At 38.8% G+C, this 23,723-nt stretch overlaps 1 protein-coding gene across 4 annotated transcripts in view; it reads left to right on the top strand.

Annotated features, from left to right (window-relative positions):
* Positions 1–23,384, top strand: part of TACC3 (transforming acidic coiled-coil containing protein 3) — a 30,853-nt gene extending 7,469 nt beyond the window's left edge. For 2 of the 4 annotated variants that reach the window (XM_084627108.1, XM_084627107.1), the window contains exons 2-16: positions 1,995–2,157; positions 2,290–2,435; positions 6,159–7,238; positions 8,573–8,663; positions 9,232–9,427; positions 10,857–10,909; positions 11,261–11,388; positions 11,471–11,585; positions 14,744–14,899; positions 17,299–17,375; positions 17,456–17,499; positions 20,499–20,659; positions 21,845–21,951; positions 22,192–22,312; positions 23,205–23,384. In XM_084627108.1, coding sequence (XP_084483234.1) covers positions 1,996–2,157; positions 2,290–2,435; positions 6,159–7,238; positions 8,573–8,663; positions 9,232–9,427; positions 10,857–10,909; positions 11,261–11,388; positions 11,471–11,585; positions 14,744–14,899; positions 17,299–17,375; positions 17,456–17,499; positions 20,499–20,659; positions 21,845–21,951; positions 22,192–22,312; positions 23,205–23,270 — 2,703 coding nt within the window. In that variant the 5' untranslated portion in view covers position 1,995 and the 3' untranslated portion in view covers positions 23,271–23,384. Of the gene's footprint in view, positions 1–1,994; positions 2,158–2,289; positions 2,436–5,130; positions 5,150–6,158; positions 7,239–8,572; positions 8,664–9,231; positions 9,428–10,856; positions 10,910–11,260; positions 11,389–11,470; positions 11,586–14,743; positions 14,900–17,298; positions 17,376–17,455; positions 17,500–20,498; positions 20,660–21,844; positions 21,952–22,191; positions 22,313–23,204 lie in introns of those variants that run through there. The other 2 variants (XM_084627109.1, XM_084627110.1) reach the window with 2 other exon arrangements.
* The last annotated feature ends 339 nt before the right edge of the window (positions 23,385–23,723 follow it).

Here is a 23,723-nt window from a genome sequence, read left to right as displayed (position 1 = left end):
TATGCCAAAATGAATTACTACTAAACAGTTTTTAGCTGCGCATCTTCTAATGTCAGGTTTTGTGCATTCTGAGGCATACAGAGAAACCTGAGTTGACCTTTTTATCTAATGATAGTGACAGTTCTGCATATGCAATTGCAGATTGGCACCAATGCACTTAATTATATCCTTCACTAAAACCTAAAGCAATTAAATGTTAAATTGTTGAGATTTATATATTTATCAGGTGGAAAACTCAGTGATGGCTTTCACATACTAACTCAATCACATTTACATATGACCATTCTTATGCGGTTGTACCTCATGGTATACTAATATTTATGCAAATGGATCAAGTTATAGTTAATTGCTGTGAAAACTAACTTGTGTTCTCAACCAAATCTTACATTAAAGTAGTCTATTCTCTGCAACACTACTTCAGATATCAAGTATTTACAATGACTTTGTTTCAGAACGTAGAAATGGTTGCAGTGGTTGCTAATGTATGGAAATCTAGATATATGTGGTGTGTGCATGTATAGTATCTTTAACTCGATGTTGGATCCCTATTGTGCACATCATATGTCTTTTTAGTGGTCTTATTAACTTTTCCAGCATGAGCAAAGGCAGCTACATTGAATAAGTGAAGAAGTCTCTGAATGGTCCTTGTTGTGTAAAGAGATCTGGTATTAAAAGGATGCTGTCAACTTAAATCTTATCTTATACTTTCTATTTTATTCACTGACTACTTAGAATATTACAACTACAACTCTAAAAATTCAGTTCACTGCTGCTCACAGGTTTGTGTGCATGTTAACCCCCCCTCCCCCCTTTGGCTTGGACAAAAAGCAGTGAGGTTAACTTCCCTTGAAGATTCTCAGAGCTGTAATTTGGGGGCAAAGTTTCAGTTGACACTGTCCCTTTAAAACAAGATGACTAAAAAAAAATAGCAGACATGCTTTAAATCCTGCTAAACTTTCTTGCATACCTTTCCATTTTTAAAAAACCCTCATAGATAGTTCTTAAACATTCAAGAGTAATACTAGGCATCTGTAATTATTATCACAATCATACCTACAAAAAGACAGACAAATGAAAAGTGTCTGTCAGAAATCGCCAGAGTTAGAGTCCAGTGCCAGCATTAAAAACATTAGGATTTTTATAATAATTTTTGAATACTTGCTTTCACTGTGCTCTAAACTTCTCTATCTTTTGTCCTTGATATAAAACCCACTGAAAAGTAAGCATACTATAAATTGTGCTCCCCTAGATCACTCGTAAAACAAATCAGCCTACAAAGTCTGATGAGCTGTATATAAGCTCCTTTTAATGTTGACAGTAACGTTGCATGGAAAAATTATGTTCCCTATAAAGCTCTTCTGGTTCTCATGCTAAAATGTTATATATATTATTTATGTAAATAGGACCCTATGGTTCTATGTGCCTTATTATGTCTGCTTGAACTGTTGAGTCACAATTTATATTTGAGGGGGATGAATAACTGACATCCTGAGAAAGTGGGAGGAAATGCATATTATGCTTATGTCCTCCGTACCATTTCAGAACATTAACTATTAAAAACTCTGTTCAAATAAGGAGATTCTGGAAGCTTAATCATGATGCATTATAAATAAAATGTAGGAATTTTGCAGGCATTCTGTTTCCCCTGCAAAAACTGTGGCTACGCATAGCTTGAATGTCATGACAACTGCATGACTGCACATACCTGTCAGGTTTGGGGGAGGGGAGGGAAGAGAAGAGAACTTGTGACCACTTTGTGTTTAAAAGCAGAGTTGCTGATGTAATATTGTATGTATCTGCTTTTTCAATGTATTGTAGTATGTTAACTTGCATAAGGATTTAGAATAGTTGTAAAACTCAGTTCTGTGGCTGTTACAGTCTTTCTTCACTAGCATGCCAGGCTGACTGTTAAGAGGCCAATTATCTGAAAGCACAGCTGTCTGTCAACACCCTCTCATTCACGTTGTGGGCATGTAAATGTGTTTATTTTCTAGAATGAGTCTGCAGATTTTAAATGGCGAAAACATCAGTGATGATCTAACAGCAGAAAGCTGTTCCTTCCTTTTCCCGCCACCAGAGTCCACAGGGAGACCTTCTATCCTTCGTCCATCACAGAAAGAAAATCTGCCACCAAAAAGTGTAGCAAAAGCTATGAAGGTATGTCTGCATTTATGTTAGCCTCTTCCTTCTCACGCTTTCAGGGCCTCGCTCTTAAGAGAAAAAATCATGTATGTATTGTTGGGGGCTTAAAAATATTCAATCAGAAACTACTATTTTTTCACCTCAAAGGTAACTTTTCAAACTCCTATGAGGGATCCTCAGACTCACAGAATCCTGAGTCCTAGTATGGAAAACAAACTTGATGCTACTTTCACACTAGACGATTGTACTGAAGTTCTAGGAGACCTTCATCTGTCTGAATCCAGCAGTGCTGCGTGAGTAATACACTTAGTGTTCTTGCAAATAATTAAGGCTATTAAGAGTGACTGGTTTGTGAATGCAATATATGTTGAGGACGACTATCTCCCATTAGAAATTTGTCTGCATAATCAACTCTGACACTTTCATACTTAACAAGTTCTAAATTGTACAAGTAAAGCAATCTGGTGCTGCAATTAAAAATGATACAGGGGAGCCTACATAGCTGGAGCAAAAATACCCTAGTAATTATAATAGTACTACAATAGTAATTCCCGTGTTCTAGTCCCAATGCTTTCACTGATACTGGTCAAAGGAGTCTGACTAGAGGCAATGCTTGAGTTATACCTATAAAACAATGCTGGGAAGACAAGCCCTTAGACTACACCATTGTAATACATGTACATGACTAAGATTTTTTTCAGTGGTACTCACTTATAAGTAGGGCTCTTGATTTAATTGCAGTTAACTCACACGATTAACTCAAAAAAATTAATCGCGATTAATTGTAGTTTTAATCACATTGTTAAACAATAGAATACCTGTTGAAATTTATTAAATATTTTGATGTTTTTCTACATTTTCAAGTATATTGATTTCAGTTACAACACAGAATACAAAGTGTGCAGTGCTCACTTTATATTACAAATATTTGCACTGTAAAAATGAGAAACAAAAGAAATGGTATTTTTCAATTCACCTCATACAAGTACTTTAGTGCTTTCTCTTTATTGTGAAAGTGCAACTTACAAATGTAGAATTTTTTTTGTTACTTAACTGCACTCGAAAACAAAATAATGTAAAACTTCAGAGCCTACAAATCCACTTAGTCCTACTTCTTGTTCAGCCAATCGCTCAGACAAACAAGTTTGTTTACATGTGCAGGAGGCAATGCTGCCCGCTTCTTGTTTACAGTGTCACTTGAAAGTAAGAACAGGTATTCACATGGCACTGTTGTAGCCAGCATTGCAAGATATTTACGTGCCGGATGCACTAAAGATCCATATGTCCCTTCGTGCTTCAGCCACGATTCCAGAGGACATGTGCCCATGATGATGATGGGTTCTGCTCAATAACAATCCAAAGCAATGCCAACCAACACATGTTCATTTTCATTATCTGATTCAGATGCCACTAGCAGAAGGTTGATTTTCTTTTTTGATGGTTCAGGTTCTGTAGTTTCTGCATCGGAGTGTTGCTCTTTTAAGACTTCTGAAAGCATGCTCTACACCTTGTCCCTCTCAGATTTTGGAAGGCACTTCAGATTCTTAAAACCTTGGGTCGAGTGCTGTAGCTATCTTTAGAAATCTCACATTAGTACCTTCTTTGCATTTTGTTAAATCTGCAGTGAAAGTGTTCTTAAAACAAAGAACATGCTGGGTCATCATCTGAGACTGCTCTAACATGAAATAGATGTCAGAATGTTCAGTCACAAATTTAATGCATACGTTATTTTTTTAACAAGCATCATCAGCATTGAAGCATATCTGCCAGAATGGTGCCCAGAGCATGAAGGGGCATATGAATGTTTAGCATATCTGGCACGTAAATACCTTGCAATGCTGGCTACAACAGTGCTATGTGAATGCCTGTTCTCACTTACAGGTGACATTGTAAATAAGAAGCGGGCAGCATTATCTCCTGCAAATTGTAACCAAACTTGTTTTGTGTGAGCAATTGGTTGAAGTAGGATGGAGTGGACTTTGTTTTATTTTTTGCAGTTATTTTTTGTATATAATTCTACGTTTGTAAGTTCAACTTTCATGTTAGAGATTGTACTACAGTACTTGTCTGAGGTGAATTGAAAAATACTGTTTCTTTTTTACAGTGCAAATATTTGAAATAAAAATAATATAAAGTGAGCACAGTACACTTTGTGTTCTGTGTTTTGTAATTGAAATCAATATATTTGAAAATGTGGAAAACATCCAAAAATATTTAAATAATCTATTGTTTAACCGCGTGATTAATTGTGATTAATTTGTTTAATTGCTTATAAACCCTACTTGTATGGCATTTTTTGTTCTTTTTTCAGAAAATTACTATCTCCAAGCTGGCTAAAAAAGAACTGGGTAATCTTTGACTAGTGGTCAAATTCTGATCTCAAATCCACGCAGCCTCTCTGAACTGAACAGCAGTATTTGATTCTAGATCTTTAGGCATGGTCACTAATTTCTTAGTTGTAATTCATATGTCAACTAAACTTCTTGCTCCTATGTCTCTAAATGTCAGGGTCTGACATGTAGGGATTAAGTGACTTTTACAATGGCAAAGTGGAACATTTATTGATGGTGTTGTACAGTCATGATTCAGGCACAAGTAACAGCATCTCAAGAGCTACTGCTTTTGTTAGAATAATAGAATATCAGAGTTGGAAAGGACCTCAGCAGGTCATCTAGTCCGTTCCCCTGCTGTTGTATATCTCCTCTCCCTTTCTCCATGCTACAATGAGAACGCTTGTGTTGCTGCAGTCTAGTATTGTGTTGTGGTAAGGAGTATGAGGACTTATTTTAGGACTAAGAGGAAGAAAGTACTGCAGACGGAAACTTTCAAAGAACAGCACTGTGGTGCATAGTTCTCAGGCTCTTATTGGTTAAGTACTGAAAGAGGATGGGAGGGGTCTGATTACTTAGACAACAAGTCTTGCAGAGAAGAGACTCACAGGGTGGGGAGATCGTAGTGAACTGTATCCTTTCTTGCTTCCAACTTTGTCATGCTGGAACTTTAACTGGTTGGCTTTTAATTATGTTTTGCTGTATAGCTTTTGTGTGTGTGGCATTCATATAACTTTTTGTACTCTTTTGCAAAAGAGGCAAAACAATGGGAGGAAATACTTTTTCAGGAAGTAATGTCTTAATGCTCTATCATGTGTACATGAGCTACAAATAAGCAAACTTGAGCTCAGGGGTGACTTGGGAACATAACATTAGAATGTGTCTGTAGTGATTATGCATAATCTTTCTATAATCTATTCACTTACAGCAGTCAGTCATTTCTTTCTCCCCCCACCCCCTGTGTTCTTCCTTGCCTCTCTGTTTTTAGTAAGTCTTAGCATTCAACTTCTGTATTCAGAGCAGTCTATGCAATTCTGGCATACATGTTTCATAGATGGCGGGGGAGGGAAGGGAGTGTTCACGGACAGCCAAAAAAAAAAAAAATCAGCAGTGACCAGAGAAAGCAAAGGATGGAATGGAAGAAGTGAGTCATGTTATAACTTGATACATTATGTTGATGGTCACTCCCATTCTTATAAACCCTGTGTGAATATCTACAGTAGTCCAGGAATCTGTACCATTATCTGAATCTAAGTTCTGTAGGGGTTTTCAGTACTACTGGTTCTTTACTATTGCAGTACATATTCAGCCTATCCAGAGAGTTATGCCCTGAATTTCAGCCTCCCTTGTAAAGCATTCCTATGTGGGGTTGAGGAGAAAAGGAAGGGGACTCAGCAGTGTGTTTCTATATGAGCACAATGTGGTGGAGGAGAACTGACTTCTTTAAGAGAGGTTTTGTTGGCTTTTCTCTAATCCCTGAACAGTAAGATACCAGGGTGGTAGGCTCTTTAGAAAGCAGACAAATTCTCTTGCTTTTATGGTGATCTCAGCCTTCTTATGTCCAACTCTTTTGGTGTAGCATAAAGCTTTGCAAACTCCAGCATATGAGTTTGAAAACTGTTTTTTTAAATGGTGTCTTAAAATGGCTAATTATAAATTAACACTGACTTTATTTTTGTGTAACAGAAATCAACATGTAACAGAATTTGACACTAAAATTACTAGAGAAGATGCACAAATGCAGGAGGAAGCCAGTGTTGTTCCTTATCCAGATGATGAGATGCCAGTGAAAAGCTGTGGTACATACAGCATTGATTTTGATAACTTAAACAACATCAATCCATTCCAGAGTTCCTCTCAGATGCAGAATTCTCCTGAGAGCCTAAAAAAGTCTCCTATATTGTCTAGCAACCCTGAAAAGGTTTCTGAGAAAAATGATACAAATTCTCTGTCACTGGATGATACCCTTCCTGTTACTTCCCCACCTACTGCTGCAGTGTCTGAGAGTACAAATCTAAATGCAGACACCCTTATTGGTGTGACAAAAGAGACTGTTTTCATGGATGTCGTGGTGTCTGGTAATGAATCCAAACCAATTCCTAATGACACTGAACTGGATATAAAGCCCACTTCTGGTGAAGTCAGCAAAACCAATTCTTCCAACGGATCAACACACACACAGAATTCTCCACCACCTGTACAAGGGTCCTACACCTTTGATCCTAACAGCTCTGATACAACACATCCTTTCGAAACTAGGGAATCAAAGCTACAGAATTCTCTAGTAGCAGAAAGAACTTCAACAAAAGAGTCAAAACCTGAAGAAGAGGCTAGCTTCTCCAAAGCCGAATCTGTGAAACTAGAATTTGACTTCACTGATAACACAGCTAGTAAAAGGCCACCTCCAAGGAAACTAGGTAAAAGACCTGGAATTAAGCCTCCTTCCAAGAAAACCGCTATAGCTCTAGGGAAAACATTGGAGAACTCTGAGGCAAAAAGCAAGAGTAAAACAGAAAGTGATATTCCTGTTTCCAGTGCATCTTATAACTTTGACTGGGACAAATTTGATGATCCAAACTTTAATCCATTTGGAGGAGGTTCCAAAGTTTCTAGCTCACCCAAATGCCCTAAACCCAACACCGAAAAAGCTAATCAGCAAGAGGAACAGGATAACACCTTACCAAAAAGGGAATCTCTTCCACCAGAGCAGCTTAACAGAATTGTTGTTGCAGATGAGACTGCTGAAGAAATAGTGCCTGAAGCTCAGTAAGTAAATCTTTAATTGAACTTGTAGAACTGCCTCAAAGACTTTTTTTCAGGGCAAGATGATGCCAAAAATTTGTGGGTGCAGAAATCTGTACAGTTCTGAGAAATCTGTGCTGGTGCCTCTGAACAGAATTTTTCTGTTGACAGTCAACAAATTTTAAAAATACTTCTCTCTGTCCTTGCTTCAAAAAATAAAAGATAAGAGCATCAGATCTGTGTGCCTGCTCTCCCTTCAACATTGCCCTGCCCCTCCTTCAAAATAAACATTATATCTACCCTGTTTCCCATTCACTGATCTGTCACATTCCTTCCATTGTAGATGTTAAAGCTTGGAGAGCTACCAGATAATGGCTGGTTCAGTAGCAGGGAGCGGAACAAACTGGACAATTGTTCTGTTTTACACTCTTAGCCTAAAATCAATTCTCACTTCACCTCTGGTACCTAACCCTAATGTTCTTGGGGTGCAGGACAAGAGCTAGCAAGGAAGAAATGACCCTCTTGTTCATCCTATTATTCTATAGTAGGGAGTTCACACTGCTTTCTGGTTGTGAACACGGTCTGTAATATAAATGCTTCTCACAAAATCTGGAGCTGCAGGAAAAAGTAGTAATATCAAGGGACTGGAGCTTTCTTCCCCTAGTTAATTTTAGGGTGTAGGGTGTTGAGTTTTGAAGTCCAGTTTTAACCACTACATGCCAACGACTTTACTATGGAACATATTGGAAACAACTAGCTGTTTATCCAGAATAGACTCTATTTCATTTCATTTGATAAGAATGAGTAATACGTGTTCACTCTCCTGGTCAAGCATACAGAGCCACCTATTACTGTTAAACTTAGGGTAAATATTAAATTTACACTACCATCAGCTAAAGTTTTGGACTGCTACAGTGAGGCTTTATGGAGTGCCTATAAAAATGTTACTACGGATATTAGACCATTGTTAAGGGGAGGGTGGGAACCCTATGAGTTCTGGGGTTTAACTCCAACAGAGCTGTTTTCACAGAAGTAGAAACTCCTTTAAATCTAATCTCCCTGTTTTTTGTTAATGGAAAAGGCTGTTTGGCCATTCTGTGACAGTCATGACTTTCTATGCATCCATGATAGCATTCTAGCTTTCATGGGAGAAGTATGTAAATTCATTGTCTTACCTGCTGATTTTTTGTTAATGGAGAGCTTGTTGCCATTTAGAGACCACTATATTAGCTGTGGGCTGAGGGGGGAGGCAAGCTGTCAAACAAGCTTCCTCTGCCTAAATGACTCTTAGCCAGGTCTAGGAACATGTTTAGACCTTACAACTGACTAGATTACAATGACTTTAACCGTTTGTTTAGTAGCTTCCCTGAAGAAAAACTGAGTGAAGATGAAGACAAATTTGTAGTTCAAGCAGAAATTGAAGAGGAATCTTCAAGAGAACTAACTATGGTAATGTGTATCTATATTTAAGATATCCAGTTCTAGGTAAAACCATTATGTTAAAGCAGTTTTCTATTTCTAATAAAGTTGCTGTTCTCCCCTTCTTGCATGCCTTTCAGTCTAAAACTGTAACTCTTACAGATCCTCAGACTTCTTTAGTGAAAACAAAGTTTATTTTAAAAACCAATGAAAGAGGGGTTGGGCCCTGTCTGTACCAAATACCAAATCCATAAACTCAGCCTGACATAACTGAAGGGATCAAATCAGTATCACGGAATATCTGAAATATCTTGATTTTAGTTGACAGCATAAAGTGCTCAGGCTAAAAACTTAAATCAAGGGTGGGGAATCTGATAAAATGCAGTTCTGCTTGATGAGGATTAACACAATGTGTTGGGTTAACAAATTCCTGCTGCTGTTGCAGTCTTCCCCATGGATTCTGTTTCAGCAACCCTTTTAACTGTTGTGTAACAAACTGATTTAACCATCACTAACGTTTTTAAGTGCCATAAATGCACTATGCCAGCCATACTCCCAATGTTCCATATTACAAACTGTGTGTGTGTATGCCTTCCAGGAGAAAAAAACAAGCTCAAATACCTCACCAGTTGATGCCCACAGTCAAGATAACTTGCCTTTATTTGGCAGTGGAACATCCCCTTTGGCTGACCAAGAACATGAAGCCAATTGCAAGAAAACTGAAATGGCAGTTGATATAAATGATCCAACAGTAGTCACTGAGTCTGAAGAGTACTTCAGACCCTCAACAGAAGGTAAGAGCAGTTGCTCTTAGCAAGGCGCTGCAACAGAACTGGACACACATGCTGTTAAAACAGCTCTGTATGCTGTTTTTCTGCTACTTCAGTTTAAGTTACAGGAACATACATCTCATTACCAATTCTAGTTTTTAATGTTTCATCCTGCCTACCTTTAAAGGGACAATTCTTAAATTCAGACCAGTAACTTTTCCTAAGATTATTGAAACTGACAGAAGTTTAAAGAGGACTTTTTACACTTAACACTTGAAAGCATTGTTTACGGTCAGTTTCCCTCTAATAGTTTTCTTTGACTGTTTGCTTCTTGCAAGTACTACCCAATAGCTATTTTTAAAGTTGAAGGAGGGGGGAGAGGAGTAACTTTAAAGCCACCAAAACTGGCAGGGTTGTCGGAGCTGGTGGAGTATCCAAAAATACTCTTTCCTTTTCCTTCCCCCTTCAAAAACTGACTAGATTTCCTGTTGACATTGTCCCGTCAAGCAATAGTCACTAAATAACCAGGTGCCAAATCCAGTTACAATCCAAACAATACCACCTCGCCTGTTTTGGTGACAATGATACAGTTTCTAATGGGTTTCACTTGGCTGGTTGTAACATTAGAAAAGCACTTTTATGTTGAATTATTCTTTTCAGGTCATAAAACCACACATTACCAAAGTGCCCACTATACAAAACACAAATCTATTGAACAATCTTGATACTACATTTACTTCATACAAACCCATAGGACCCACCCTGTCCTTGTTATGGTACAAATGGCTTTTCTGCATTTTCATACCTTAAACAGAGAAATCAAGTGCAGAATTGCAATTTTATTAAAAAATAAAAACTTCTATAGTATGCTGCATAATTCAAAAGATTGTTTATGCTCAAAACTAGAGGGCTAGGTCTATCATTGCACATTAAGTTTACTGGTTCCCCTTTTACAATCTATCACAAACCTCTTAATACTTGGGTTGGTGGATCATTTTGGAAAACGATGACTATGGTAATAGCAGCTGTGTGTAAATCTGCATAGATTGAACTGTCAATGATATACTAAAAGGACAGAGCTCATAGAAGAGCAGTGTGTCCATTCTTGAGGATACCTCCATGTTAAACTTAAAGATGTGCACTAGCTTTTCAACTACATCAAGACACTTGAATCGTGTTAACTCCTTCCATCCCCAAATAAATAAACCTGAGTTTTAAGAAGAGCAGTGGGGTTGTGGGGTTTTTTTGTTTTGTTTTTTTTTAAATGCGAACTCTTTCCCTTCTAGGCTAAAGTTCAGGGTTCTTTTCTCCTGCTAATAACTTAATCTAACTGGGGACAGTAGTTTCTCTTTGCTTTCCATCAGTTTCATATCAATGTCACTTTCCATCCTGCTCTATTAACAACTGTATGACTGTATTAAATCATTTTTATTAATATATTTGCCCTTTCCAGTTCTAGGAATGGGCATAGAAATAGACTACCTGGAACAATTCGGTACATCCTCAGTAAGTATCTGATATTTAAGCAGTTAAACTTGTTGGCTCAAGAGTTAGGGGTGGGGAGAGAACAATAAGATCTAATCCTTTCTCCTCTAGGTTGTAGGTTCAAATGTGGCCCAGTTGGGTGTAGCAGTTTTATGTACCATCTCATGAGTAGATAGAGACAATGGGTTGAGCTCAGTCTTTCTCATGATCCCCCTATAATTAGCTGCTGTCCTTGTTGGTAGTCTAGCCAAGGCTGAGGTTTGACTAAGCCTATCTTCTGGAGAGAACACACCACTTGAAGTTTCTGAGTTGGCTATACTACAAAGTAACATATCCTTCAATGTGAGTAATATCTCCCCTATCTCTCCCCAGTTTAAAGAGTCTGCTTTGAGGAAGCAGTCATTGTATTTGAAGTTTGACCCTCTACTGAGAGACAGCCCCAAAAAGCTGGCCCCTGGAACAATAAACTCATGTGTAGTCAATGCACCATTTCAAAGTGGGTAAGTGTAGATATTAATCTAAATTATAGCACATAAATTTGGTTTTGAACACTCTCATTTTAACTGTGTTTGTTTTTTTTAGTCCTCTTTCTGACTTCAGTAGACTGCCTTTGGAAACCCCAAAGCCTGCAGTGAAATCTCTTCAAAATGAAGAAAAGCCTAAAGGACTGGATCTTCTGGGAACTTTCCCAGCTCCAGTAAGTAAATCATAAACATGTCAATTTTCATGTTAGTGGATTTTTGGATGAGTTCTTCGAGTGGGAAGAATAAACAACCTTTATCAACTTCTTGCCTGCTTAGTGTTCCTGCACTGCTGTGGGTTAGTGTTGGTGTTACAATTGCCAGTACCCTCAAACAGGACGTATGCATTCACTGGGTGAATGGCATTACAAGTGTTGCCAAGAGACTTTAAATGGCTTAATACATATAGGTTGTCTGAGTTTTAAAATGACAAAGGAGCTGTGATGATGTATTGAATCTGGGGTACACTTGAGGATATTATGAATATCCATTTTGTAATGAGTTATGCCAGATATGCCATGTAAGGTATCTGCAAAAATGTTATAATTTGCCAGATCTGATGATCTGATGTATGTGTTTATTATGAGTTCTAGATATGTATGTCTGTATTTCAAACTTGTGCTATGCTTCTGGGTGACACCCCCAGACAGTTTGGTATCTGTACTGCCTAGTCTGCTTGATGGCCAATTAAGGACCATCAGCTGTACAACTGACCCATTGAGAGAAGGTATGGGGATACACCTTATGAATCAACAAGGCATGAAGGGCATGCCTAAGGACAGAAAAGGCTTCCAAGCCATGTGCTGGGCAGTTTGTTTGAAACAAAGGAAGCACAAGCCACATGGCAAAAGACTGTAAAAAGGCAGCTGCATGTTCTCCATTTTGGCTTCAATCCTGCTTCTTACCTCTGGAGGAACTTTGCTACAAACTGAAACTCTGAATAAAGGACTGAATGACCCATCCACGCTGTGGATGTATTCCAGAGGGACTTTCAAGCCAGCAAAATCACCAATACTGCTAGGAGCCTGATATACATCTCTCTTCTGGTCCTTCCCCCACTTACAATAAACCTTTAGGTTTAGACACTAAATCATAGAATATCAGGGTTGGAAGGGACCTCAGGAGGTCATCTAGTCCAACCCCCTGCTCAAAGCAGGACCAATCCCCAATTTTTGCCCCAGATCCTTAAATGGCCCCCTCAAGGATTGAGCTCACAACCCTGGGTTTAGCAGGCCAATGCTCAAACCACTGAGCTATCCCTCCCCCATAAAGGACTGACCAGCAGCTTGGTATTTTGGGTAAGATCCAAATTGTACTGATCTGGTAACGTGGCTGGCCCTTTGGGGTCAGAAGAACATTTTTTGTATATGTGAGTAGTTTTAAAACTAAACTTCTCACTGTACTGGGACTAGGTGCTGACTGGGAGCCAGAGAACTGGAATGAAATAAGAGGGCTGTGTGATTTCCTTTTTGCTTCTTGATAACTAGTGGGGAATCAGAAGCATGGTTTGTGACTGGTTGAGGAGATAAACTTCAGTGTTTCCCACCAGTCTTGGGAGTATCTGCTCTCCCTTTTGCAGCCTGCCCTGCCCTTGGCATTTCCAGTGAGGGCTTCCACAGGCACCACAGGTCACATTGGCATAGTCTTGGCAGGATCCACAGAACCAGATTATTTGGGTTTTTGATCAGAACCCCATGATATTCCAAATTGGAAATTTAAAACTGAATGTTAAAGTTAGTTAGCTGGCCAGTCCTGTACAACTAGCCCTGCTGGCCACACCTCAAAGATGGGATATGGAGATTAGTTAGTGGAACCAGCTGTATATGAGGAGCCGATTCCTTTATAAAAAGCAGCAGGAAGCTTCAGAAAGGGGAGTGCTCAGGGAGAGAGACAACAGTAAAATGGAAGTCAGAGACTGCTAGGAGTGAGCAAGTTCCAGCATGAAATCCTGAGCCGTAGGGAAAAGGGCTTCAGGTAGGGAACACCTAGGAGACACCCTCAGCAGGAAATGCAGATTGCAGCCTTGATGGAGGTTTGAGGACTTTGTTTTATTATTATTTTTGATTACTCTGATAAAACAATCCCCAAGGAGGGTTGTGCTGAACCATAGAATTTGTTTAGGTAGCTTGATTGAGTGTGATGGCTCTGTTAGTAGAGCCAGGTACCTGCAGAGTAATCTCAGGCCATGAAGGGGTGCTCAAGAGGCAGTTGGCCTATTCACAAGATCTTCATATTTAAAATAGTTTCTAGCCCCAATACTGGGTATTAAAACTAACTTTTTTTTAATGTTTAAGTGAACTGTTATCACTGGTGAGGAGGCTTCTATCAAGCTTGTTTTGACATCAGAGTCACTGTCCTATAATTGTGCTATATAATAACATTTTTGTTGGCGCTTTTGTTTTACTCTGGCAATTAAAAACAAATCTCCAAAAGTGTCTTCCACACCCTGAATTTCTCTTCCTAGTATCTTCCACACTATGTCTTCCTAGAGAGCAGTTAAATGTTACAATCTCAACATATTTAATTTTTGGCTTAAAATTAGGCTAAGATATTGTGTGTCTGAGTACAGAAATTCAGGATAAAGAGGAAATTCCAGCACTAAGCACTGGTCCTTTGGGGGAAACGGGGGAAATCTCGCTTGCTTACCATAACCTTAAGCTAAATTCTTACAAAACTTTGTGTGATGAGAAGCATTTTTGTACATGATCCTTTAGATTAAACTTGATTAAATGGTTCTCTGATGCCTAATAGCATTGATCATATCTCTGAAAATTGGCGCTATTAATGATCTACAGTGTTTCTGATGTTAAACACTAAAACAGGCTTGCTCTTGGATAGTGGGCTCCTAGACTGGTGTTATTGCATGTTGCCTTTCAGTCCCTAGAGGCAGCTCAGATTCCCATTTCAGTCAAAGCATTCTTTTTTCATACAGCTGAACCCATGTAAGGTGAGAAATGGGTTTTCACTGTAGTTCCTCTGCTTCTTGAATAAGCAGCACTCTGTGCCAAATTCTACAATTAAATGTAAAGTTTTAAACTTGGCTGTCCTTGTATAATTCTTTATGTGGATGAAGGTCTGTTTGCCTAGCAGTAATGCTTAACTTGCTGTGGGGGGAGCTGTTTCTTTGTCTGCTGTTCATGAATAGGCAAATAGTGCAGTGCGCTGCATCTCAATATAGCTATAGTATTACCACATCTCTTTATCAAGCTAGAAAAATGACTAAGCAGTTTATAGGGATAGCTTTGGGGTTAAAATAACTTGCAATAATCTGAATAGATTCTAGTGTAGCTGATGTGGTAGCCACTCAAACTTTTTGTTTTTCTTCTCCGCAAAGGATACAGTTCCTCTAATTCCAGATATCTCAACCAGTAATGCTTCACCGCTCTCTCCTTTTGGTGTGCCAACCAACACTGCAGTTGACGCTATTATAGAAGTGCTGAAATATAGCCAAAAAGATATGGATGCAGCTGTTGAAACAGTTAAACTAGAGGTAAGAAGAAAGCTTAAAAAGCCTTGAGGAATGTAGCACTTACTTTGAAAAGGCGTGTCATTATAACTTGTGTTATACCAATAAAATAAAAACCAGCAGGATCATCTTAAAGGGGAAAAGGCAAAATGCCACATTTATTGTGAATACAGAAAGAATCATAGTAAGCAGTTAGTTATAGCTATAACAATCCATTCAATTTCATATTTATTCATACACACTCTCACAGGTTCTGCAAGGTTATCCTAGTTACCAGCCTTAGAGTTGCTCATGCCAAGCCACTGGCCAGGTGGCCTGGATATGAGGAGGGAGCAGGGCCTTGTCAGATGCTCATCTGATGCTGCTGGAAGTTGGTTTGTAGAATCAGACCCCAAAGTTCTCACTTTCTAGAGTCCATTTTTATAGGAATTTCTTCCTATGCCAGTCTACGGGAATTGCTTCATCATGCTGTTGCTGAATCAATCAGCAGATGTCACAATCCTGACGGCTCCGTGCTGCCAGATGTTATCTTGTTCTTTGGTTCTCCCATTCTTGAGGCTGTTGGGTGGATTCCAGTCTGCCCTCTGGGGGTCCTCTGTTTATTTCCATTTGATGCCTTCTTCCGCCGATGGACACTGGATTCTTAGGCTGGCGCCTCCCTGATCATTCCGTTATTATCCCCACCAAGCATCCATCCACATACATCCTCTATCTCTATTTTAATCACAATTGTTAACAAAGTGAGATGAATACAACAAAAGGGCGGAAAGTCTCTAGGTGCTGTTTCTGTTAGAGTATTGCTTTGAGTCTCTCTGAGTAGTTGTTGTTACAAAGAATTGCTTTGAGAACAGACTCTGTCTTAGAATGTACTAACACAATTAGAAGCTTGCAAGTTTCATACACAGAGGGAGAGAAACAGTACCAAAAATCAAGAGACCTCTTAATTAGTAATACCCTGGAATTTAAACTATGGGGAATCAAACTCATTTGTGATTTTAATACAGAACTTCTTTAATATGATCCAACACATGCAAGCATTCCCCTCTTTGAGTTACTCAGTAAATACTGGGCATCTATTTCAACACTTGTTATCCCACTACCCCCACCCCCCTTTTCAGGTTTTGAAGTACAGTAACTCCCCACGTAACGTCATCTCGCTTCACGTTGTTTCGATCTTACTTCCCTGCTCGATTACAGAACATGCTCCATTTAAAGTTGTGGTTAAGGGTGGGGGCTTCGTGCAAGGGGTGGAGTGGGCAGGCCGAGGGTTGAGCCCCCCCGTCCCTGGTGCTTGCAGAGTAGGGGAAACTGCCGCTGCTGCTGTTCAATGTGCTTCTAGCCTACAGCACCTTCAGCCTCCTTGCCTGCCTCGTTGTCTCCAGTGCCAGTGGGCTGTGCCTGTGTGGGGTAAGGTGGGGGCACCTCCCAACTATAGTACTGTACTGTGACAAGAACAAGAAATGATGGATGCCCTGAAAAGACCATTCTTGATGAGTTTCTCTGAAGGAGGAAGACTTTTTTTTAAAAAAAAATAATTTTTTTTAAATTATTTTTAAAATGCCCTGTAGTGACAACACGAGGGGAAGAATCTTATCTTTTCAAATCAGTTTCTTCTAATCTGGAGCAACAAACACAAATATAACTTCATGGTTATTGCATGGCTTCACTACAGGACAGAGTCATGTTTGTCTGGGGGCCTTAACTGTGCTTCTTATAACTTAAAAGAGAGCCAACCATTTTAAACTAAGCCTGAATTTCCTGGGGTTATAATGCTTGCTACTAGGATAGTTCCTACATAGCTAATGTGTTTTTTCTCAACTGTAACTCCATCTTAATATAACTTGTCTGAAAATGTAAGGTTATCCTTGTTCCCTCCAAATTTGTGTGAACACAGATTGATTCAACCTGCAAATTAACATTGACTTGAATAGATTAAAAGAGTTGGCTGCATTCTGAGAGAGTCAATAGTTTAATACCGCGAACAGTGAGGGAGTAAGATGCCTATATCACAAATTAGGGGAAGTCTACTTGGAAAAAAACAGTCTGTGATCAATGTATGAAGAAATAGTAAACTTAGTCTTGCTATGTGATGCAACAAACACCAGTGCTGTGTGTACAGGGATAGCATGGGAAGGTCACTTGTAATCTGCTTTAAAACAATTTTTTGTGTGAATCTTTTTGATTGAGAAGTGTTGAATATTACAATGAACTATGAGACTAGTGATAACACTACATCACCCAGTCTACTGGTCTGTCTCTGACTAGTACTAGAGCTTTCTGCCATAACTGACACTTATGAAATAGTGTCCATAGGGAAAATTTTATCTTCTGTCAACACCTCTTTAAGATACCCTTCAGGTTGTTGTGAATGTCCGTTTATCTCAATCCCTGTTAAGTAAATGTAGAACTTTTTTTTTTTTAAGGTTCAAGAAAAGCAAATGGAAGTTTTAGAATGGAAAAAGAAGTATGACAGGCTTTATATGGAATACCTGGAAATGGGGTTAGTGCCTGCTAATTATACAGCTTGATTTATTGCTTTTGATTGCTTTCTCTAATGTATATTCAATATTGTTTTTTTAGAAAAATTGTTGCAGAGTTTGAAGGTACAATAACCCAAATGATGGGTAAGTATACTGAATAAATGGAACACTGCTTGAGATGGGCTTTTGCTTAGACCTGAAGGGCTCACTAAATATATAGCTGGCTTTGACACAAGAATATCTAGTACTTTAGTCATGCTGTCAATACTGCATTACATGTTACACTTGTATCATACTGAATCCTTGGAACAGAGATCAGAGCTAGACAAATTAATGTGTTTATGGACAGATTTCTAAAGTAGAATGTGCACAGTTGTATGCATCTTAATTACACAACTGGGGTACTTACATGTTTGCTTGACTTGTACAGACACATGCACGTAGCAAGGTAGGTGCCTGATTTGTACCTAACTGAGGCATGCACAGTAATGGCCACAATATGGCTCGTAGCTGTTCAATTCTAGATGGTCCATTGATGTTACAAGTTCCAGTTGCTTACTAAGCAATTCAACAGTTTGCTACTAAATGAGAACAATAATCTGTTCCACTTCTGTAGATCACACACAGCCATATCACTTCTGACCAAATGTCAGTGGAACCCTCTGGTGGACACTTCTTGTTTCTACTGTTCTAAACTGCAAAGGCAACGATTAACATGTCAGCCAAAAGCTTGCATCTTGAGTCCATAAGAATATGAGAACGGCCATACTAGGGCAGACCAATGGTCCATCTAACCTAGTTTCTTGTCTTCCGACAGTGGCCAATGACAGATGCTTCAGAAGGAGCAAACAGTACAGGGCAATCAAGTGATCCAGTCCCAGTAACTGTCAGTCAGGCCTAGGGAAAACCAAAGCATGGTTACATCCCTGACTGTCTATTGATGTACCTATACTCCATGAAATTATCTAATTCTTTTTTTAATCCAGTTATAGTTTTGGCCTTTGCAACATCCCTGGCAATGAGTTTCACAGGCTGACTGTGCATTGTGTGAAGAAGTATTTGTTCATATTTGTCTTAAACCTGCTGTCTATTTCATTGGGTGACCCCTCATTCTTGTGTTACGTGAAGTGGTAAATAACACTTCCTTATTCACTTTCTCCATACCATTCAAGATTTTATTGACCTCTGTCATACCCCCTCCACTCCTTAGTCATCTCTTTTCTAAGATGAATAGTCCCAGTCTTTTTAATCTCTCCTCAGATGGAAGCTGTTCCATACCTCTAATAATTTTTGTTGCCCTTTTCCATTTCTTATATCTTTTTTGAGATGGAATGACCAGAATTGCACACAGTGTTTATGGTGTGGGTATACCATGGATTTATATAGTAGCATTATGATATTTTGTCGTCTTATCAATCCATTTCCTAATCGTTCCTAACGTTGTTAGCTTTTTTTTTTTGACTGCCACTGCACATTGAGCAGAAGTTTTCAGAGAACAATCCATAATGACCCCAAGATTTTTCTTGAGTTGTAATGGCTAATTTAGACCTCACCATTTTGTATGTATAGATTGGATTATATTTTCCAATGTGCAATACTTTGCATTTATCAACACTGAATTTCATATGCCATTTTGTTTCCCAGTTGCCCAGTTTTAAGAGATCCCTTTGTAACTCTTCAGTTAGCTTTGGACTTAACTGTCATGAGTAATTTTGAATCATCTGCAAATTTTGCCACCTCACTGTTGACCCCTTTTGCCAGATTTATGAATATGTTGAACAGCACTGGTCCCAGAACAGATCCTTGGGGACACTATTTATTCCTCTCCATTATGAAAATTGACCATTTATTCCTACCCTTTTGTTTCCTGTCTTTTAACCAATTACTGATCCATGAGAGGACCTGCCCTCTTATCCCATGACTGCTTACTTTGCTTAAGAGCCTTTAGTGAGGGACGCTGTCAAAGGCTTTCTGAAAGTCCAAGTACACTATATCAACTGGATCACCCTTGTCGACGTGCTTGTTGATTCCTTCCCCACCCCCCGCAAGAATCCAAATAGATGAGGCATGATTTCCCTTTACAAAAGACATCTCTCCTCTTCCCCAACAAATCGTGTTCATCCAAGTCTGATATTTCTGTTGTTTACTGTATTTTCAACCAATTTGTTTGGTACTGAAGTTAGGCTTACCAGCCTATAATTGCCAGGATCACCTCTGGAGTCTTCTTTTTTTTAAAAATTGGTGTCACCTTAGCTATCTGGTACAGAAGTGACAGATTACATATCTCAGTTAGTAGTTCTGCAATTTCATATGAGTTCCTTCAAAACTGGTCCTGATCACACATTACTGTTTAATTTATCAATTGTTCCCAAACAACTTCTATTGACTTCAGTCTGAGACAGTTCCTCAGATTTGTCCCTTAAAGAATGGCTCAGGTGTGGAAATCACCCTCCCATTCTCTGCAGTGAAGACTGCAGCAAAGAATTCATTTAGCTTCTCTGCAATGGCCTTATCTTCTCTGAATGTTCCTTTAGTACCTCAATCGTCCAGTGGTCTTACTGATTATTTGGCAGGCTTCCTGCTTCTGATGTACTTTTATTTATTTATTTTTGCTGTTTAGTCTTTTGCTGGTTGCTCTTTTTGGCTTGCCTACTTATACTTGATTTACCAGAGGTTTTTTTTCCTTTTTATTTTCCTCAATAGGATTTGACTTCCAATTTTTAAAGGGCTGCCTCTTTGCCTCTTAACAGCTTCTTTTACTCTGTTTTAACCTTGATGGCTTTTTTTTCCCCTATAACTGTTTAATTTGGGGTATACATTTAGTCATCCTTTTACAAGTAAGCATGCTAAAGCTGTGCATAATTTAGATTAAATCCTTAATTAAGGAAGACTCATATTTACAAGAATGACAGTTCTTCGATGCTTGTCCTTTGGTCCTTTAAAGAGAATTCTGCAGGAAAAGTAATATGGCTGCGTGTGCTGATAAGAATTAAAGGTTTCGTAAGTAGAGATAAGAAGTAACGGTTTCATTATGCTACAGTAATGTCTGGTCCTGTGTCTTTAGTAACTGGGATGAGGGGGTGCTTTGCTTTAAGAAAAACAAAAAACACCCAGCCATCTTGTATTTTTTTTTTCATCTTTAGAGGATGCCCAAAAACAGAAAGAGCTTTCAAAAAAGGAAAACCAGAAGATGCTGGAGGAGAAACAGCAAGTTCTGTCAGATCTGAACTCCATGGAGAAGTCTTTCTCTGAACTCTTCAAACGATTTGAAAAACAGAAAGAGGCTTTAGAAGGTTATCGCAAAGTAAGATGATGGAGTGACACTGGTACTGTGCTCCCAAATCCCAAACAAGACTAAGGCCCTGTTGAGACTGGGGAAATAGCTGAAATTCTAGAACACCTCACTTTACACTAGGTGTTAGGTGGTCACAGTCAAAATTCGACTCCCCCTAGAAATGTGGCTGGTTAAGGTCTCAAAGATGTTAGTAGTTAGGGTAGACAAGGTTCAAGTCATGTTTTAAAATGCAGTAAGTATGGTTTAAAAAAAATTTGTTTTTGTTTTTTTAACTGAAAGTACTCCACATCTTCCTGGCTGTCTTGAGAGTTGCATCAAAATGTGACTAGCTCAGTGTCCTATCCTTTTCTATCACGAACAATTGAACGAGTGACTCTGAGAAGATTAGATATGTGTCCAAAGAGAGCCTGTCTCTGGATTATTCATAGGTTCCGAGGCCACAGGAGGTCAGACTAGGTGATCACAAGGGCCAAGATCATTTCTACTAGAAGGATCTGGTTCAGGTTCAGGAGAAGTCTGCCTATTACATTAGCCCTTGGAGACCCTAACTTTTATATCACAACTCCCTTGTGCCAGAACTGTACAAACCAAGGCGGACCAGGCCTTTTTGCCCTAAAGTCTCACTCAGGGGAAAATGACTTATCTTTTCTCCTCCCATCTCACTGTAGTGGCTTTTGTTGCACTGCATGGTTTCATACTTGGTATTAAATATTTAATATTTGATTCAACTGCAGCAGGGTCCAAATCCTGAATTTTCCCCATCATCTTCTGCCTTTCCTGGAAGAGAGTTGATTTAGCCTTACTTTGAGCCAGAGTAGGTGGTACATTGATTGAACGAATAGAAGTGGCACAGAATGAGAAAATTTCAAGAACATGGTGGCTTTTGATAAGAGAAGAGAGAAAAAGAGACAAAGTTGAGGATGCAAACTAGGATGAATTTCTCCTTTGTCGGCATTTTGAAGATAAGTGAGCCTAAACAGAGGTGGGCGAGAACAAGTGGCTGGGTGTCGAGGAAAGATCTGACATTCAACTATACCCTTAACTATTTGTTTTCTTGAACAGGTCTTTTGTTTTAAAAAAAAAAACAAAAAAAAACCCCTGCAGTAGTAGAGTCTTGCCTGCCGATGGGGTAATGAGGTTAAATTCAAACAACCACCTTGACACTAACTGAACTCTCCAATTATATTGGGATAGAATGAAGAGGCTCTGAAGAAATGTGCTGAAGATTATCTTGCAAGGATTAAGAAGGAAGAGCAGAGATATCAAGCACTGAAGGCACATGCTGAAGAAAAACTGCATCAGTGAGTACTTTCTCATTCTTAGTCTCTCATGTTTACCTTATACGTAGGGTGAATTCACAAGCAAAACTCCCCTTGATTTCAATGGGGCCAGGATTTCACTTTAGTATCTCAATCTCAAAACCTCTCTTAGAAATATTGTAACCACTTCTAAAGTGGAAGAACCTAACTTGACTTCAGACCGTAACTTGCTAGCTGTTTTGAATTAAGTCAGATTTAAACATTAGCTCACTTTCATTCCAGAGCAAATGAAGAGATTGCCCAGGTACGGGGCAAAGCCAAGACGGAGTCTGTAGCACTGCAAGCTACTTTGCGTAAAGAACAAATGAGGGTACAGTCTCTAGAAAGAAGCCTTGAACAAAAGGTCAGTTTAAGTATCTGCTACTTGACTGGTTTTAAACTTGTAATAAGCTACGTTCTAAACTAGCATCAGAACTGGTGTTCTCAGGAATACCACTGTGAAATAGCAAGAAGTCTGGTGGTACCTTAAAGACAAACATGGCTACCCGCTGATACTGTGAAATAGGAGTCTTGATTGTATGTCTCAAATATTGGTATGGCAGAACCCTTTGATACTGAGAGATGGAATCCATCTACCCTTGTAGAGGGATCTATTGTGAATAATGGGTTCATTTGCATAGATGGGCCTCAGAAGTAACTAACAATATATAGACTTCCAAGACTGGATACTAGCTGAACTGTTGAAAGGGTGTAACTAAAATATAGGTTCAGGTTGAAAGTGAACAGTACACCTTGTCCTGGGAATGAGGCTTAAATATGATGGCACTGCATCCGTTCTAGATGCATTATGATCTAAAGAACCAGCATCACTCATGCTATAAACATAATTCCATAATGAATTGCTTCAGCCACTTAGGAAGTGGAAAAACAGGCACCAGTAATAGGTATGTTGATGGTTGCATCTTCTATTTAGTTGTAAAGAGAACTTACAAAAGGGTGTACAACAGTCTAACAATAGTCCTTAACAGTAGAGACTACAGTCTAAATTTTAGACACTGCCTGGAAAGTTAAGGAAACAATGTAATGTAGCTGTCCCTTTAAAATCTAATCAAGATATGCCTCCTTAGGATGCCTTGTTCCAAGTCTTTACTGCATTTACAGAATTTGAGCATTTGTAATGGAACTCCTGTTCCACACAACACCAAAGGTGCTATGACTCCTGTGACTGCAATTTTGTGATATGAATGTGAGTTGCAGTTTGTTCTTGACTCACTAATTCTTTGTCTTCTTAACAGGCAAAAGAAAATGATGAACTAACAAAAATCTGTGATGACTTGATTTTAAAGATGGAAAAAATCTAATATTTGGACTGTTGTACATATGTTCACTCAGATTCATTCTGTCCTTTTTCTTTGTGTGTTCAGTGACTTTTTAATTATGTGTATGTGGAAAGTAATAAAAAGTAATAGATTTCACTTGCACTTGTTCCTTCATGTAATGTTGGTTGTATATTGGCTATAAATATAGAGTGTCTGCCTAATTTAGAAATACACTAAAATGAGCAGGTTCACCACATGCCTATGAAAAGTCAATTGAATAAATGAGCAAGTGTAAGTTTCACTCAAATTTTGTAAATAAAATAAATTGGGACACTCATGGCTCTTAATCCATTAGCTGTGGCAATCTCCTCAGGAGCTCTGGACTAAAGATCTTAATATCCCACTGGCTACACCAGCTCTCTGTTTGCCTTGCCGTTAACAAGATATGCACTCCAAATACCCTTGAAGCATTCCCCTGTGATATCCAGTCCCTGA

This window comes from Lepidochelys olivacea, assembly GCF_965140295.1.
Source record: "Lepidochelys olivacea isolate rLepOli2 genome assembly, chromosome: 4".
Taxonomy (NCBI): Eukaryota; Metazoa; Chordata; order Testudines; family Cheloniidae; genus Lepidochelys; species Lepidochelys olivacea.
Note: the sequence above shows the minus strand (reverse complement) of the source record. Positions and strands in the feature narration are given on the sequence as shown.